The 18,112-nt window shown below is 57.6% G+C and overlaps 1 protein-coding gene across 18 annotated transcripts in view; it reads left to right on the top strand.

Moving 5' to 3' along the window:
- EXD3 (exonuclease 3'-5' domain containing 3) overlaps nucleotides 1–15,090 on the top strand; it is a 301,170-nt gene extending 286,080 nt beyond the window's left edge. For 15 of the 18 annotated variants that reach the window (XM_075112158.1, XM_075112171.1, XM_075112166.1 and 12 more), the window contains 2 exons: nucleotides 3,999–4,092; nucleotides 10,348–10,976. In XM_075112158.1, the coding sequence (XP_074968259.1) occupies nucleotides 3,999–4,092; nucleotides 10,348–10,844 (591 nt within the window). In that variant the 3' untranslated portion in view covers nucleotides 10,845–10,976. Of the gene's footprint in view, nucleotides 1–3,998; nucleotides 4,107–10,347; nucleotides 10,977–14,518 lie in introns of those variants that run through there. The other 3 variants (XM_075112170.1, XM_075112169.1, XM_075112177.1) reach the window with 2 other exon arrangements.
- The last annotated feature ends 3,022 nt before the right edge of the window (nucleotides 15,091–18,112 follow it).

Below are 18,112 nucleotides of genomic sequence, written 5' to 3'. Positions count from 1 at the left end.
CCGAGCGGGCAGCCGGCACAACGGGGGGATCAGAGTGGGGATGTGCTCGCCTAGCTTTGCCTGGCCGCCTGCACGTGTGCCTTGCGGGGGCACCCAGCACCTGCCCGGGAAGGGGCTGATTCACACAGGGCACTGGAAGCCAGGCTGCCGTGGGAAAGCGCGCCCGCCATGGCTCCCGAGCACCGGGATTGCTTCAGCGGGGGTGCAGCCAAGATCCATTTCACAGAGGGCAGAGCAGATCTAGGCTGGGATTTACCAGTGACTAAGCGTGTGCTGGCAAGGGCTGCCCTAGCGTGAGAAAGGCAGCACTGCTCCTCCTCTGAGGTGTGCCTGCTGCCGCCCTGCGACCCGCAGCCCTCAGGGGCAACAGGGCACCTCACCATGCAACAGGAGCACGGCTGTCAGCAGACCAGGCAGTGCTATGGGGTGTGGGGGGGCTGCAGCCACCCTGCCCCCTCCTCCCAAGCTAAACACCCCTTTTCTCTCCTATGGCCCAGCTCCGTGGTTGCGCTGTGGTTATGCTGGCCACATGGATGGGCAGGGTGGCATGAGCAGAGACCTTGCACACTCAGCACACTGTCGCCAGGGCAGGGCTGTAGTGTTGGGCAGAAGCTGCTGCCCTACCCCGAGCTGGGGATAGGGAGGAACCCTGAAATTTTGCAGGGGAGAAGCTGAACCCTTCACTGTTGGACCATAGACCCTGCTTGCAGCAGCTGCACCCCCAGGCAGCATCCCAGCATGCCACCATCTCCTGCTGTCTCACCACAGAGAAGATTTTTGCCTTTGCATGTGCCCCACTTCATGGTGGCTATGACTAATCCTGCTGCAATGGATCTGGGGAAACCAAACCTTCCCAAGGAGGAAAAACCCATCCCTTCCCCAGCAGTGAGGCTCTGCACTTCCCTACCCTTAAAACAAAAGCAAGATCCACACAAAAAACTGGTCCACACCCCCAGGCAGTGATGCTGAGACACAGAAGGCTGTGGGCAGCCATGTCCCCAGGCAGGAGCCAAGCATCGAGCCCAAGGCCACCACCAGCCCCTGCACAGCAGCTACTCAGCCTGGCCTTATTGAGGTGGCAGGCTGCCCCACTCACTTCATCTCTTCTGGCTCATTTTGGCAAGGCATTAAAAAAATTAATTGCAATTTTTTATTACAGCTAATTGGCACTGCTGCTAAGTGGCTTATCTGGCTCCTGAGCCTGCCCCATGTTTTGGGGAAGCTGAGGGTGGGGAAGGCCCGGAGGCTGGAGAGATGGTGTGGGGCATGGAGACTCATGGCAAGCGTCTGGCAGCCCTGGGCAAGTGGAAAATGCCAGGCTACCCCTGGGCTGCTGGGGCATACCTGGCCCAGAAGAAATACGCCCAAGGTTGTTCCATGCGCCCAAGCGAGAGCCAGGCGCCCATGCCTGGCACGCTGGCATTGCTGCCCAAGCAATGTAGCTTGCTCCAAACCGCCAGTGCTGGGCGTTAAGGAGGATTTGGCGTTCGTGACGGAAAGGACATGAGCCCATGCCCACACAGGATGCATGTCTGTGCCTGGAAGGGAGGGCTGGGAAGGAGGGTGCTATTTGCCCCTTGGGTCCCTGCTGCACCCATCCTGGGTGGCAGCTCAATGGCTGGGTGGTTTGGGACCTCTGTGAGCCTCTGACACCCCAGTGCAGCCAGTTCTGCCACCATGACCAAGAGGTGCCATCCCACACCTCTCCCACTACGAGGCTCAATGCGTGCAGCCCCTTCCCCCGTTGTCACTGTCACAGGGGAGCAGGACCAGCTGGAGCAGATCTTGGCACACGGGTCTGGGAGCTGCCCATCACCTCTGCCGGCCTGTTGCCATCCCACCGATCCCATCAGGCACCCTGTGAGCCACATGAGGGCTTTGGGTGGTTGCCGGGGTGGTGACACCCGTGGTTTGAGGTCCAGCCTGTGCAGGCTGGGACATCCTCGAGCCTCAAAGGGACCATCCTGTCCCACAGCATCAGCACTGCCTCCACCATCAGAGCTGGCAGGGACCAGAGCACAGTTCCACTGGGCAACAGCATTTGTCCCATGGCTGCAGGTGACATCCACCCTAAAAGAAGGAATCTGTCTGTCTCCTTCCCTGCTGATCCCTGGATCTGTCTGTACTCCTCTTCCCTTTTTCTCAGCCATTTTTCAGGATAGATCTGGCCCAGCTGATGATGAGCTGCTGTTTCAGGCACTGCTGAACCGGTGGCAGAGCTGAGGGAGGGGGAGGGGAAGGTGTGAAAAGCAGCCAGCGAGCTCCAGTTCTTGTTAGTCCAGACAGCTGAAGGAGATCAGATCTGATAGTATTGGGTGGCCTCCACAGGTTGCAGTGTAACCCTCCCTGGCATGAGGCAGGCAGTGAACTCCTAAGTGGCATCTCCTTTCTGAGCAGATAACTCCAGTGGCTGATTTGGCTCTGCAGAAATTCAGGTTCATTCAAAAAAGATCATCTTTCTGCTTCCCTGGGGTTTCACCCAGTGTCGTTTCCCCAGGTACCTGGGTTTGAACGTGCGTGAGGAGGGTGCTTTGCCCTGCTCAGGGCAGGGAGGGCATGCTCAGCCCCCCGCAGCATCAGCGCTTGCGGCTTGCCCCCAGTGTGAGTGAGAAGGACATGGGCTGGTGAGCTGGAGCAGCGTGCGGGGGTCTGACCCATGTTTGCATGAGTAAGGGTTGTCTGACATTTGGTGCGCAAATCAGGGGATGGCTGCAAAATTCCTTTTTAAAAACGATGCAGCGGCTTCCATGTCATTTGGGTGCTTTCAAGATTGCACCTTGTCCACCTCTGTCTGTCTGTGCTGCTGCTCCACGGGGCTGGAGCAGCAAGGCTTCAGGGACTGGAGCCCGGGCATCCTTTTATGGCCAAATCATGCCTGGGCTAGGGAGTGTGTGCTGGTTTTGTGGAGGCTGCCAGTGGAAATAACCTTCTCCTGCTGCAGGGCAGAGCTGCGACATGGTAGCAAAATCATTTTCAAACAAATCATCCTCCCCCATCCTCCTTCAGTCAGCTCTGTGGGAAGAAGGGGCATCATTGCTCCTTGCTGTGACCCCAGCACTGTTCCAGCTAGCATGCTGCAAACCAGCAGAGCTGCTGCACCGGCGCCCAGTCAGGCAGTGGAAAAACCCTTCTGGTTTCAACAGGCTTTGGAGCAAAGCCCCAGGCAGGGAACTCGTTCTGGTCGGTGAAGTTATGCACCTCTCTCCCTGCTTGCCTTGGGTGCAACATGCTTGGAATGCTCCACAAGCAGAAAACAGCACCTAAAAACAAATAGCTGACAAAAGGTGTTGTAGCACAGCCCAGCACCCAGCTACCGTCCAAGCAGGGAGAGGGAGAGGAGAGCGAAGGTGACGGGGAGCCAGCTGCAATGCTCCGGGGTGATCTAGTGCTGATCGCTTTTGTGTGAGGGCATTTGGCTGCCGACTGCACCCTGGGCTCAGCCTGAGGCACCCGGCTGTGGGTGCTCCTTAGCAGTGGGGTTTGGGGAGCTCCTTGAGGGGTTTGGCTCCGTAAGAGCCAGCACCTGTTGTGTGTAGGTACTCGGAGACCTCTCTTGGTGCACTTTGGCAAACCAAAGGTGGGGTTAGAAGATGTGACTTGGTGCTTGTGGTGCTGCAGCAGAGCCTGGCCAAGACCTCAGCATACCTCAGGGTCTATGGCCATTGTCCATATCCTTTAATAGACAAGAGGGAACAAATCTTGAAGCCACAGCCCAAATTTGGGTGTCTGCTTGATGTTTTAAGGCAGCCTGACATGAAGATGTGACTAAGCACCGTAAAGATGGAGCACCTCTGGAGAGGAGGTTCTTGTGGCTTGTGAACCCCAAAATTTGTGTCTGCTGACATTCTGCCTCTTGGTGGGCCAGGCCTTGCCTCAGTTTCCCTCTGCTACCATGCATTCAGCTGGGGGTGCCCAGTGCGGGGCTGCGTGCCCCAGGCAGGCAGGAGGTCCCTGGGGAGCGTGGTGCCACCTCACCAACCTCCTCTCTCTTCTTCCAGGTGTGCAACTGCGACAAGTATCTGAAGGTCTCGAGGGAGAAGATGAGGCAGCTGGTGGAGAGCAGCAGGCAGGTGCCGGGGGATGGTGGCACAGGTAAGCTGAAGCAGGTGGGTGCTGAAGGCTGGGAGTGATGGTCTGACCCCAGCCCCCTCCCTGCACTCCTGCCTGGGACTCGCTGCCCTGGACAGAGCAGGACCATCCTGCTCAGGCTGGGGGTCTCTCAGAGGGAGAACGGGATCCCCTGCCACCAACCTGCTGCTGGGTGCAGACCTGCAGAGCTCTTCCAAACCCGCTTTGTGCCTGGGTTGAGCTTGTGCACACCGAGCACAGCTCCCAGCCCTCTCCCCAGGCTGCCCCTTGCTGCCCTGCAAGGCACTGCATGGGACTGCCCAGCCCGGGGTGGTTTGGTGACGTGCCAGCAGTGGCTCAAGTGACAGCTTAAGGTCATCGCCGCCTGATTTGGAAAACTTAGCTTGGGCTGTGAAATGCCTCCCAACTGGCACTGCTAATGGTGCCTTTCTCACCCGCACAGTGGCTCCTAAACTAGATCAGGCTGCGGGACGAGTCAGTGCCACCTGCCCGGCAAGGCTCTGGCGGGCTCAGAGGAGGAAGAGGCTCCTCCATGCCCTGCCCCAAGCTGTGTTGACCTCCCACGCTCCTCCCCACAAGGAGCTGTGTTTTGGTGGTGAGTGATGCCCGCTGCAGGCACAACAGGATGGAAGCATGCCCCTCTCGCTGCTCTGACCCAGCCTCGGCTCTGCCACTGGGCCCCCACTTGCCGTGCCTCAGTTTCCCCATCTGCTTGACAGGGAAGAGCGGTGTGAAGCAGTGGCTGCCAGGCACTCCCGGCTGGCTGTGGCTTTGCTGGGAATTGCACATGTGGCTCTGGGGATGAGGTACATGGTGGAGCGGCTTTTCCCATGGTGTTGGCAACCTGGGAGAGTTGCGCTTCCCAAAAGGCCAGGGCATCCTCCCCAGCAGTTCCTCTGGTGAGGGCACTTGCTGTGTGTGTACCCAGCGACCAGCCAGGCCTGTTCAGCCAGTTTTAGAGTATGGGAAATAGAAATGCTGTGGTTTGCGTTCAGCCTTGTGAGTGGTTTCCCCTTCCCCCTTTGGGACAGAGATGATGGAGCTGGGGGGTCTCACATGGCACCATTGCTCCTCCACACAGGCTCTTCAAGGACCCTCTCGCTCTATCCTTTACACCATGTCTGCAACACCCCATGTCCCCATCGTGCCATGCAGCTGGGTCCCCTGGGTCCCTGGGGGGGTCTCATGGGGAATGACCCCCATCTGCTGGGCCAGGTGGGAGCCCTGCACTGGTCATGTTGGGCATGACCTTGTCGGGGAGCGTCCTCCAACGTGGCGTGGTCAAGAACAAAAGATGCCACAAGATTCTCAGGAGGTTGTTGTTTTTCTGCAATGGAGACATAAAATAGAAGCTGTGATTCATGGGCAGGTGGACACAGCTGGGCAGGTGGCACACAAAGTGAAGACCCCTGGGGACTTGCTGCGGGGAGGCCCCTCTGCCCTAGGGCTCCAACCACCCTGGGGTTCTATTCTATTTAGATTCTGCCAGGGGCTGCTGGAATTGTGTGCACCAGCGTGAGCTCAACTAGGTTGTCCCCAGAACGACCCACTTTGGGTCAAGTTTTGTGGAAGAGGAACAGGGGAAGGGTGTGATGACAATGTCCTGCCATTGCTTGGTGGGGACGGCAGTGGCAGTGGGACAGGCTGGGAAGCCAGAGAAGTGAGTTCATAAAGAAAATCTTAGTCATTCCCTGATTTCCTTCACGTTTTCCTTCTGGAGGGGGCTGATGGCGGGCACCCGTTCTGCCCTCAGCCGTGGTCCAGCGCACAGCATGGGGAGCTCAGCCCCCACAGCCCCTAGCTGCTCACCCACACCAGGACCAACCCCCGCTCCGTGACTCCAGGCCAGGCCATGTCATCTCATTCATGCTACCGGACATAGACTAACCCCCAGGACCATGGCCAGATGCTGCTGCTTGACAAGAAAACACCCTTTCCCCTCCAGTTTCCCAAGCAAGGCAGGAGCCTCCTCCTCCGCCTCACCTCTCTGGGGAGCAGCAGGCAGGTGCAGCAGATGCTGGGGCACCCATCAGCTGTGGATGGGGACAAATCCTGCAGGGCCAACCTTCAACATAAGCCTGCGGCTGCCTGGGTGCTCCCAGGTCCTGGGATCTGGCTGCAGACAGCCTGGGGCTGCTCATGTTTTGGCTGCAACAGTTGGGCCAGTGCTGCGCTGTTTGGCGCTTGGATTTTTATGGCAGGGCTTCCAGGTGATGAAAGGTGAATTATTCATCCTGTAATAGTTCACTCCAACTTGGACCTAGGACTTTCCCAGGTTTTAGGGAACATTTTCCCTGACACAGCCGCATTTGCACTGCATGAGGGCTTTGATGGAAGTTCTGGAAATAGTTTCAAGCCTGGACAGCTTTGCCGCATGATGCCCAGTGGGAAGCTCTGAGCAGCTTGGGTGCCTGGAGCTGGCAGGCGATGGGACAGAGAGAGACAGCAGCGCTGTGGGTCACCACCTGGCACAGGCAAGACATGATCTCACTGGAGGTTGTTGGCAGCCTGCAGGCTCCCAGATGACCCAGGGGGATGGGATGTGTCACAGGCTCTCAGCTGGCCGGGGAAAGCTTCTTGCTTACTCCGTGTGGTAAAACCAGCTGGCACGGGGCCCCAGTGCTCAGGGGATGCTCCGCCAGATGAAATCTGGTCCCTGGGAAAGGCAAGGATGGAGCACATTCGATCCGGTTAGGATTCGCCAAACAGAAAAGGCTGTTTTAATCATAAAATCACCCCTTGCCATCTGAAACACTTTGCAAAACATGAAAACAACTGGTCCTGCTTTCCTTTGGGCTGTGCTGCTAACCAGGTATGCTGGAGCCTCCGCTCTGTGCTGGAGAGAGGTAGAGGAGCAGGTGCAGCAGCCAGGGATCATTGGGGAGCATTCTCCCTGACCAGCCAAAGCTGGTATCTGTATTCTCTACAACCCGTCTTCTCCTCCAACATCTCATCCCACAGATGCAGGATAAGCCCCAGGCAGCCCCGTGGGCAGCTGCAGGAGCAGCCAGGATGTCCCCGCTCTGCGTGGCAGGATAGCATGGGGCTGGTGGGGCTCCAAGCAGCCCACTGGGACACCTGCCTTGCCCCCACCGTCCTGAGTGGTGATTTGGGATTTCTTTCCCTTCCTGGCCCTTGGCTCTCTGGCGGAGCCTGAGTGAAAGCGGTGGAAGCAGTGCGCAAGCAGGGAGGAGGAAGAGCTGCAAGACCGCAGTGCAGGGAAGGCTCTGCTGCAGCTCTGAGCTGGGGTGACACCAGGACAGTGCCGGGTCCCTCCTCCACAGCCACCACACTGGACAGCTGAGGGCATGGGCTGGTGGGACCCACTTCCCTTAGCCAAGGACTCCAGTGCACAGTGGAAAGAGGCCACTGTGTGTCCAAAGCCTTGAGGCTGGATGCAGTTTTATCCTGCCACACTTCCCTGATCTGCAGTGTTTGGCTTCGCTGTGAGCATTGCACCCATCTTACTGCCGCGTGGGAAGGGTGGGCGATCCCTGTGCTGTCCTAGGAGGGCTCTCACACCCATGGAGTAGCCCATTCATCCCCACCTCTTTGGCACTGGGCCTGGTGTGCAGGAGAGGCCAAGGCACCCCAGATTTCTCAGGCTGCTCTGCACATTTCTGCAGGGAAGGGGATGGGACCCCAAAGGGCTGCACCCATGGACCCAGGACCCCAGCCCCCTTCACCCTCAGACCTGGCAACCCTATGCATTTAGGCTCTCTTCTCTCAGTAACAGAAACATGCAGCACAGTGGAGTAACAGGAGCATGCTCACATCTGTGCCCGAGTAGGGCAGGGATGGGGACCAAGGAGCTGCAGGTCAGGGATGAGGACCAAGGAGCTGCAGCACAGGGCTGGGACCAGGGCGCTGGAGTGGTGAGACTGGCTAGAAACACCCCCCCGGCCTCAGCTGGGTCATGCTCTCCCAGCTCCCCCTTTTCAGAAGAATTTAGTATGCTCATATGAAAAATCACTGCCAGGCTAGGAAGCCAGTGACATTTTCGTGGCTGTGGGTTTGCAGATCTCTGTGTGAGCCCGCTGACAGCGGTGTTGTGCTGAACGCTCCCTGGGAAGGAGCAAGGGACCATTTGGTGCTCCTGCCTGGTGCTGGGCGCAGGAGGCAGCAGGGTTTTCTCCCACAGTGGCACTGGGAGATGATGGCAACTAAAGGTGCCTCTTGCCTTGAGCTCACCCTCCCTCCTCCACCCTGGGAACATCTTAAGATTGTGGCCAGGCTGCTGCAGCCCAGGTTGCACAATCCCCAGTCCTTTGTCCTTTGCTTATCTGCCTTATCGAGGAGGAAAAGATAACCAGGCATCTTCAGTGCCCTGCAATCGAGTTCGTTTCTCAGGCTCGTAACTCCTCTTATCAGGTTCGATCTCTCACCACGGCAAGGTTTCCCATGCACCTTTGTACTCCAAGAATGCTCCCAGGTCTGCTTTCAGCCTTGTGCAAAGCCTTTACGATGTGCGCTTTCTCCAAAACACCTCAGACTTAATTGCCTAATTACAGACGAGTCTCCCGTGTGTGTGGTTGCGATGACAGCTGGGTGCGGCTGCTGGGCTGGGAGAAGGGCTCTCGGCTTGCACAAGCACTGCCAGACCCAAGCGCCTCTCGGGAGGTGGCAGGAGGCTGCGGTTCCTGCTGCGGAGCCATGGGGCAAGCGCCAGGTCCCCGTCTGGGCCAGCTGGGACAAGCACCCAGCTCCTCACCCCAAGGCCTTGGTCTTAGCTGGGGTGACAGAGGGCCCTGCGCTAGAAATGGGGCCTGGGGGCAGGATTTTTGCAGAAGTACCCAGCTCCCCAGGGAGTTTAGGTTACCTGATAGTGCCCCAAATCTGAAACCCCAAAGGTGTCCAGGGCTCCTGCGTGCAGGGACAGGTTGTTTCCAGCCAAATCAGGGCTGTGTGGTCTGGGAAAGGGGAATGGGCACGGGTTCAAAGGAGGATTGCCCTGATCCTGATCTGTCCCAGCTTCCCAGACCCTCCTGTGCCCCCCATCCTGCAGTGGGGGGTCCCAGTAAAGGCTGACCCAGGGCTTCTGCATTGCAACCAACAGAATGCACTGTACGAACTACAGGTCTCTGGTGTCACTGTAATGGTGGCCTTCAATATGACGCCCACACTGCTAAGGGCCTCTTTGTGGGCAGAGGAGGGTACATGTCCCCCTGCCCCCTGTGTGCAGCCTGTGCTGTTGCCCCCCACATCCCTCCCACTGGGTTCAGCACCCTCATCCACAAGCAGGACCTCGCAGTGGGGCATGCGGGGCTGCGGGTCCTGCCCTGCCTCTGACTTCCCTGGGGTCTTTGGGACAAGTCATTTTGGCCACCAGAGCCCCCTTGTTGCAATAGTTCCCATCCAGGGCTCATGCAGGACTATGACCTGAGCAATCACCTGTGGCCACGGGGTCCCCAGATGTTGCCATGCTCTTGGGACCCACACTGCTGTCTCTGTGTCCCCCAGGGTGAAGGTACTGTTAGTTTTCGAGCACCAGGAACCATGCAGTGCCCCAGGGTGTGAGATGTAGCTTTGCTGTGGGTCTTTCCCACCGTCTCAGTGCCAGTGGCTGGGGGCTGAAAGAAGGGGATACCTCCTGGGCAGGCAGGGCTCCTGCTGCACCCCACCTCAGAGAGCATGGGGCCAGCCGAGCTTTGGAGCACATGGTAGCAGCTTGGGGACAAAGCAGGGCTGCTGCGGGGGTGACAAGGACATCTCCTGGGCTGCAGAGGTGGGATCCCACAAGTGAGGGTGGCTTTGCTCAGCCCAGGGACAAACCTGATGCAGAGATAAACAGAACTGGGGTCCTGCAGCATCCCCTTTCCCCTGGGCATGGCAGCACTTGCCGGGAGGTGAGACATGTCCATGGGTGGGAACAGCAGCAGTTTGCACTGTTCCTGTAGGGTATTAATTCCCATGGTGAGGCAGGGGTGGGCAGAACATGCAAGGGCAGAAGGATATAACCCTGTGCTGAGCAGGGCTGCTGGGCTGGGGGCAGCACCAGGAGATGGGGACAATCCTTACTGCCTGTGGAGCTTGTAGCATTAATAGATGTGGGTGCTCAACGCCAGGGTGCTGGGGGGGCTGCAAGACAGCTCCCAGTCAGGCTCTGTCGTCCCCAGGGTGACCCAGCCAAGAAGGGGAGAGGTGAGTGAGAGGCAAAAAGGCTTTTTATTTTCAAGATGTTTTATAATGGGATTATTAGTTCCCAAGAGGTGTTTCGAATTGATTTGGTAAGGAATTGCTTTCATTTCTCCTCTGCAGAGATGCTGTGGGAATTCAGCCTTTGGTGTGAACCATCACAGAGCTCTGGAAGCTGTAGATCTGAAAAACTCCTGGCACGTTGGAAGGACATGCTCGGCTCCCCTCAGCCCCACACACCCCACACATATTCTTTGCTCCATCTCTGGTGTAACTCCACAGTACGCAGCACCCGAGCAAGCCAGGCTGCAGCCCCGTGGGAGCAGTGGCTCCGCTGGGGAGGACTTTGCCCATCTCAAGGGGGAGAAAAAATCCCCTTCTTCAAAAAATCCCCCTTTTCCCCTTGGAAATCCCTTATTTTCTGGAGGATCGGACCTTTTCCCAGCAGGGTTTTCTTTGCGTGCCTCCCTGGCACCCTGTGCCTGGCACTCGGTGGCCCTTCTACCACAGCAGCAAGGGGAGCACAGGCATCTTCAAAAGCCCTGGAAAGAATTTGGTGGGAGGGGGAGAAGGCGTTTTACAAGCTCCCATTCAAAAATGGTCACTTTGAAGTGATGTAGCATTTTCAACCCTTTGAAGAGCCACAATTAGGAGGGGGCTGGTGCAAGCGAAAGGCAAAACTACTGGGTGACCATCACGGCCTTTCTCTCCCTGGGCTTTTAAGGGATGAACTTTTCCTCCCTGCCTGCCTTTTACTCATGAGCCTAGGGGTTGGGATTGGAGTGTTTGGGAGAGCTGGAGGTTTCACCACCACCCCCATGCAGAGGAGGAGGTCTGCAGCTGGCTTTGCCCGCCAGCAGCATGGCAGCTAATGGAGTGCATCATGAGGGAGAGCAAACTTCCCAGGACTGCTGCAGGAGCATTGAGTGTCTGTGCCCTGGCACTGGCAGGGCTGGGGTGCTTCAAGGTCAGGACAGATAATTTTTTAGGCTTCATGGTGGAGAAAGATGTTGGCCATCAGTTCTGGCTGCTTGCAGTGTCAATTCAATTACAGTTGGATCTAAAAGTCCCAGCCAAGGTAGGTGTCCCTCCTGTCAGGGTCCTGGAGGCAGATGAAAAGGTCTGGTGCTCGAGAGCAGGCATGATGAATAGAAAAGGGTAAGAAAGGCAAATTTGTGTCCATGTATTATAAACTGAGGAAAAACAAGTGATGGCCCAGGGTTTTGAAGGAGCCTATGGTTCATGTGCTTGGAGGTGCGGCTTGGCCTCCTCAGTGAGCTGGTCCCTGCATGCCCAGGCTGAGGCCACGCTGTGCCATCACGTAGCACAGGGCAGAGGGAGGCAGGGATGGGGTGAGGGCAGAGCCCCTGCCTCCTGCCACAGGGATCTGCCACCTGCTGACAGGCTCTGTCCCAGAGAAACACCCGGAATGGGGCTCTTCCTCTATGTCCCCGCACCAGCCGGCTCAGGGATCTCCCGAGAGCAGCCTGGTGCTTCACCACATGCCAAAAATTGGAGAAAATGGGAAATTGATGTCACTGTTTTTTCTCCAAGAATGGATGTTGTGTCCCAAGCAGACGCAGCCGATATCTGCGAGCAGGGCTGCAGAGCGCTTTCCCGGGGCACAGTGATGGTGAGCCCAGCTCTCAGCACGTGTCTGGGACTGGGCTTGGGGCTGCGTCCCCTCATGTTGTGACAGTGGCCCCCAAACCTGTGCCGCTCCTGAGCTGTGTGGTGGTCCAGGGCTGGTCTGCAAAACCACCCTGGGAACATCTCCAGTCATAGCCTTGACCCTGAGTGTGGCTGTTTGTCTGCTGGGAATGGGGGATGAATGTGCCCCACTAGCTTGGGCTGGTCATTTCCTCTGAGGTGTGAAAGGTCTTGGGGGGCTTTGTGGAACCCCCCCTGAGCCAGATGCTGGTGTGAGCTGGGCCTTCTGCACCTCTCCCAGGCTGTGGCTCTTTCTGCTCATGCAGCGGCAAGTCCAGCCTTGCTGGGCAGCCATGGGGTGGCTCTGCTGGGATAGGGTGGCCATTCCAGGGCTGTCCTCAGCTGTGCTTTCCCCCAGAATAATCACCAGCGTGTCCCAGGTCCTGACAGTGTTGGGATGCAGGGAAGAGTCAGCTGAGAATGATGGTGTCCCTCTCCATCACAGCTGGCTCCCAACCAGGCTCCCTCTGATCCTCCAAAGGGGCAGGCTGGATGCCCCAGAGGTGCTGCTGGAGAGATGCAGGATGTCTTTGTTGTCTGAATTGATGCCTGGGCAGGACAAGTCCCCCCTTCCAAAAATGAGTCATCTGACAGCAATGACTGCAGCTGGCGTCGCTGGCTGCCAGGCACCCTGATGGATGGGAGGCAGCTCAGCCCTCGGCTTCCACTGCCTGGATCCAGCGACCTGCTGTGCCCAGGCCACAGGTGGTGAGAGCCTGCACTGAGCTGCCAAAAATGCTGTGGGTTTTGTACCATTTCACAGAATCACAGAATCATATAGGTTGGAAAAGACCTTTAAGATCATTGAGTCCAACTGTAAACCTAACGCTGCCAGTTCACCACTAAACCGTGTCCCTGAGCACCGCATCCAAACGTCTTTTAAACACCTCCAGGGATGGTGACTCAACCACTTCCCTGGGCAGCCTGTGCCAGTGCCTGACAACCCTTTCAGTGAAGTAACATTTCCTAATCTCCAACCCAAACCTCCCCTGACGCAGCTTGAGGCCGTTCCCTCTCGTCCTGTCACTGGTGACTTGGGAGCAGAGACCAGCCCCCCCCTCACTCCAGCCCCTCTCAGGCAGCTGCAGAGAGCGAGAAGGGCTCCCCTCAGCCTCCCCTTCTCCAGGCTAAACCCCCCCAGCTCCCTCAGCCGCCCCCCAGCACACTTGTGCTCCAGACCCTGCCCCAGCCCCGCTGCCCTTCTCTGGACATGCTCCAGCCCCTCAAGGCCCTTCTTGTCCCGAGGGGCCCAAACCTGAGCCCAGCATTCGAGGTGGGGCCTCCCCAGTGCCGAGCACAGGGGCCCCATCCCTGCCCGGCTCCTGCTGGCCACCCCAGGGCTGACACAAGCCCGGGGGCTGGTGGCCTCCTTGGCCACCCGGGCACTGCTGGCTCATGCCCAGCCGGCTGTCAGCCAGCACCCCCAGGGCCTTCTCCGCCGGGCACTTCCCAGCCCCTCTGCCCCAGGCCTGGAGCGCTGCCTGGGGTTGGTGTGACCCAAGGGCAGGACCCGGCACCTGGCCTTGTTAAACCTCACACAACTGGCCTTGGCCCATCGATCCAGCCTGTGCAGGTCCCTCTGCAGAGCCTTCCTGCCCTCGAGCAGATCGACACTCCTTCCCAGCTTGGTGTCATCTGCAAGCGTACAGAGGGTGCACTCGATCTCCTTGTCCAGATCACTGATAAGGACATTAAACAGGACCGGCCCCAACACTGAGCCCTGGGGAACACCACTCATGACTGGCCACCAAATGGATTTAACTCCATTCACCACCACTCTCTGGGCTCGGCCATCCATCCAGTTTTTTACCCAGCAAAGGGTACACTAGTCCAAGCCAATAGCAGCCAGTTTTTCCAGGAGAATGCTGTGGGAAATGGTGTCAAAGGCTTTACTAAAATCTGGGTAGACACACTCTACAGGCTTTCCCTCACCTACTAAGCAGGTCACCTTGTCACAGAAGGAGATCAGGTTAGTTAAGCAGGACCTGCCCAGGTTTTATGTGATGGGGGGTGGATGTCATGCATACCCCACTGCCCAGTGTCCTCAGGTAGGCCAGGAGAGCCGTGGCTGTCATGAGCAGTGCAGACAGCTATTAATGGTGGTTTTTAAAATTAAAACAGCAGTAAGGGGTTCCCTTGCTGTTTGCTCGCCCTGTAATGCAGTGCGGGTTGGGGGCACAGCCCATCTCGGAGAGTGGCCTTGCCTGACCTGTGACCCAGAGGCAAAACCATTGCACCCGGTACAGCAGCAGCACTGATGCAGTTACCCAGACTGGAATAGCTCCCAGTCCATGGCAGGCCCTGCTGCCACCCAGGCACACAGAAGAGGAGCAGCGGGAGGTATTGGGCAGCTGCTGGGGAGCAGGAGGCTGCATGGGTGCCATGCTTAGGTCAGGCGGTTAGTGGATGCTGGTGGCCACTTTCTCCCAAATTCTCAGGATGCTCCTCCCTGGGATGCAGGGCAGAGCCTGGGCTCCCTGCAGGAATGACAGGCCCCTCACAAGTGTTGTTCATGTGGCTGAACACAGACCCCACTCATCACACCAGTGGCTGATGGTTTATCTGCTGCCTCCTCTCCCTGCAGGCTGCCTGGTGAGGTGTGAGGAGAAGCCCAGCCAGAGCTGTGATGCTGCCATGCCAGCCTGCGATGCCGCCCAACCTGGCTACACCCCGCACGACAAGCGGCTGGAGGGGCTGGAGCAGTGTGGGGCATCCATGGTGCTGGGAGGGGGCACGGTCCTGCAGGTCACCGCCATCCCCCCCGGGGTGCTGGACAAAGCCGAACTTACTGACTTCTACTGCTGCACCCGCTGCGGGAAGGTGTTTTGGGAAGGGTCCCATTTTGGACGCATCGTCTCCCAGTTTCAGGATGTTCTTGTCACCACCAGGGACGAGCAGAGCATCTACGAGCTGAGCTGAGGGGGGATGTGGGGGCTCCCCAGTGGGATGGAGACTGCAAGGGACATGATCCCCAGTGAACTTCAGCAGATTTTGGGCTGCGGGTTTGTGGTGCAAGGCTGGAAATGGGTGGGGGGTGGCGGGGAGCCTCTCTTTTGGCATCTGCTTTGGAGGGAACTGTCACGTTTACACTGATGGTTGATGACAGCCCAAAAATACATGGCCTCCATGAGATCATTAAATCAGAGGTGGCCAGGGAACGGACAGTTTGTTTTATTTCTGCCTCCCTCCAAGCTGGGCATGGCAAGAGGGTGGCAGAGCTCTCCAAAACACCACCCAGGCAGTGCTGACCCCATGGCACCCATCAGGGCCCAGCACCCTCGCTCCGGTGCCCCTCTGCTGGGTCACTCACGTTAGGGAGCCAGGAACCATGTCCTCAACAGCAGCAGAGGGGAGAGAGAGCACCTCTGGTGCCTAGAGCGCTCCCCAGCCTGTGGGACATGTGTCACGCCATGACCTGTCCCCTGTGTCCCCTCTGACCCTGGTCCTGCTCTCCCAACACCTCCCCAGCATTTCTCGGAGGTAATGGGTGGGCACAGGTGTGGGGGCCCAGGGGGGCTGAGACCTGCTGGGTTGCCACAGGAAAACCTCTGGGTGGCCACAGGAAATCCTCTGGGTGCCCACCATGCCCGCTGGCACCCACATCACCCTGCACTGGAGTGGGGGATACCCCAGCAGAACCACACTGGCCCAGTGGGGGTCCCGTTGGTGCCAAAGCTGCCTTCCAGCCGGGCGGGTGAGCAGCACCCACCTGTCCACCTCCTCCTGGGTGGGTCCATCAAGCTGCCCCCCCATGACTCTGTGCACAGTAGTGGCAGCGAAGCGTGTGGTCCCACCATCACTGGGAACTGGGGCTGCTGGCGGGAGTAGCCAGCATCCAGAGGAGCTGCACAGGCCGATGTAGGGGCCAGGTGAGACAAGGAGCCCAGCTGCGCTGGTCCTGCTGCTCCAGACACTGCTGTCCGATGCCGCCGGGTCCAGGGACAGGCTTAAACCACTCCACCCTGCAACTGAGGAGCATTTGCAGAATTCCTTCTATAACCCCGGTTAACTGCCAGGCCCTGATGTTATTGCTAAAAGGGCCCAAGGGGCTCTTGGCTGAAGTGTGACATTTACGGGCCAGTGAAATGCCTGCCCAGGAAGCTTAAACTGCAATGTGAAACTTGCTTTCCCTCTCTGAGAGCTCCTGGCCATGCAGACATCTCACCCCCCCCAACTCAGCCCTCTGGCAAAAAACCCAACCCTTTCTCCGCTTTAAACATCCCTCTTTCCACGAGCTGCTGCCTGGATGTTAGTACAAGTGACCCTGAAAGGTCCCCCCACTGCACCCGCCTTCCCTCCCCAGTGGTCCCTGCCAAGACCCAGCCGTGGGCACAATCCCCTGCCACCACGGCACAGCATTCCTGGTGACACTTTCCACGGTCATGATGTGCCATTTTGTCCCAACTTCCATCAGAGGATAGCAGAGGGGAGCAAGACCCCTGTGCCCACCCTATGGCCACCCTTCTGTCCCCACCCTATGGCCACCCTTCTGTCCCCATCTTCCTCGCAGCCCTGCCAGGGCTACCCACCACCCCTTGTTTGCTACCATGGAGCCCCATTTCTTTCAAGTGGAAGCACAAAAGAACAGCACCTCCTTCATTGGTGATGAACAAAGTCAAGGTGGATGCTGACTGTGATGGCAGGGCTGTCACCACTGCATCCCCTCCCCTCTCCTCTCCTCCCCTCCCCTCTCTTCCCCTCTCCTCTCCTCTCCAATGCTGTGCTCCAGGTTCTGTGCTTCCCACAGTGTCACAGCCAAGGACAGTCACACCTGTCCCCTCTAATCCCCTGTCCCCAAGGCGGGCTCTCACCCAGGGCCCTGCAGTCCAGGCATCCTGTGGTGCTGCTGGGCTTCCCTGGTGCTGGTGGCCATTCACCCTCCCAGGCAAGTGGGTGCAAGGCACTGGGACTTACCACCCAAAAATGGTCTGTTTGAGGAAAAACTTCCCTCCCCATCATCTTCATCACCTCCTTCCCCATCTCTCTTGGTTTGCCCTGGAAATGGCTGTTTCTTCTAGAGACAGGCAGAAGAAAAAGAGGGATTTTTCCTACTTGGCTGGAGGCTCCCAGGACCCGGCACACCTTCCTGCATGCACACTGACACCTCCAGCTGTGGGGATTATTTCTCCTAATGGGATTAAAATGAATTCTGCCGATCTCACACTTGGCGGCCATCATTTTTCCATCAATTGTTTCCGTTTCCCTCCTCAGTTGTCTACAATTTTTGCATATAACCTGAAGGAATTGTGTTTCATATCCTGGTTTCCCAGCTCTGCACTCTTTCTAGGTGTTAATATGTTTTTCTTAATTCCCTCTTTATCCAAAATGGGAATTTCCTTTTTGCTTTTACCTCCAGGTCATTTTTGTCATGTTTCTGGTGCAATGGTTAGCGGCCAGGTGGTGACAGAGGAGGATAAACTGCGTTCTGCTAACTGGCATCTTTAAATGTACCTGACCTGGTGCATTGGCAATTGCTTGTAGGGCTTCTGGTGCTGGAACACTGGTATGTGGAGGGACCAAATATCATCTTTGCTGGTGATGATACAGTTGGTTGGAGACACAGACCCTGGTTTTATGTGCCTTGGGCCAACCTCCCCATCTTTGGGCCACAATTACCTTGTCCTGGGCCATCAGGATGAGCTCCAGTATTGAATCCCATATCAGTGCAGGGCTTTGGTGCTAGGAAATGGCACCCATGGTAACACCTTTTCTGCCTCTGTGTCATGGGTAGATGTTTAAAAATTGTCCCCCGTTCCCAGTGGCAGCATCAGAAGCAAGCGGCTTCTGTCTGAGCCACTGAAGTCCCTCTGGCCTGAGTTGTCTCTGGTGCTGTGACAGGACAGTGCTTGGACAGGGACACGCTTGGATGGAGGTGCTTTCGGTGTGCCAGCTGCAGTCTCAGCAGTATGGATCACAACATACGTCTTCTCATCCATCAGTGCCACCAGCTCCAAAGCTCTCCATCCCTCCATCCCTCCCCATCCCTGTTCAGGGGCAGGAAGGCTGCCTGAGGCTGCCAGGACAATTTTCTCCCTTGAGCCCTTCCCAGAGCCATCAAGTGTCTGGGCTGGGTGGCAGGAGACCTGTGGAAAGGGGCACATGGGATCCCTGCTAAGGGACCCTCAGCACCCACCTGGGGCATCCACTGCCCCATGGCTGCAGGGTGCTGTATCTAGCC

Source organism: Phalacrocorax aristotelis, chromosome 17 (genome assembly GCF_949628215.1).
Source record: "Phalacrocorax aristotelis chromosome 17, bGulAri2.1, whole genome shotgun sequence".
NCBI lineage: Eukaryota > Metazoa > Chordata > Aves > Suliformes > Phalacrocoracidae > Phalacrocorax > Phalacrocorax aristotelis.
This window is presented reverse-complemented; position numbering and strand designations above follow the sequence as displayed.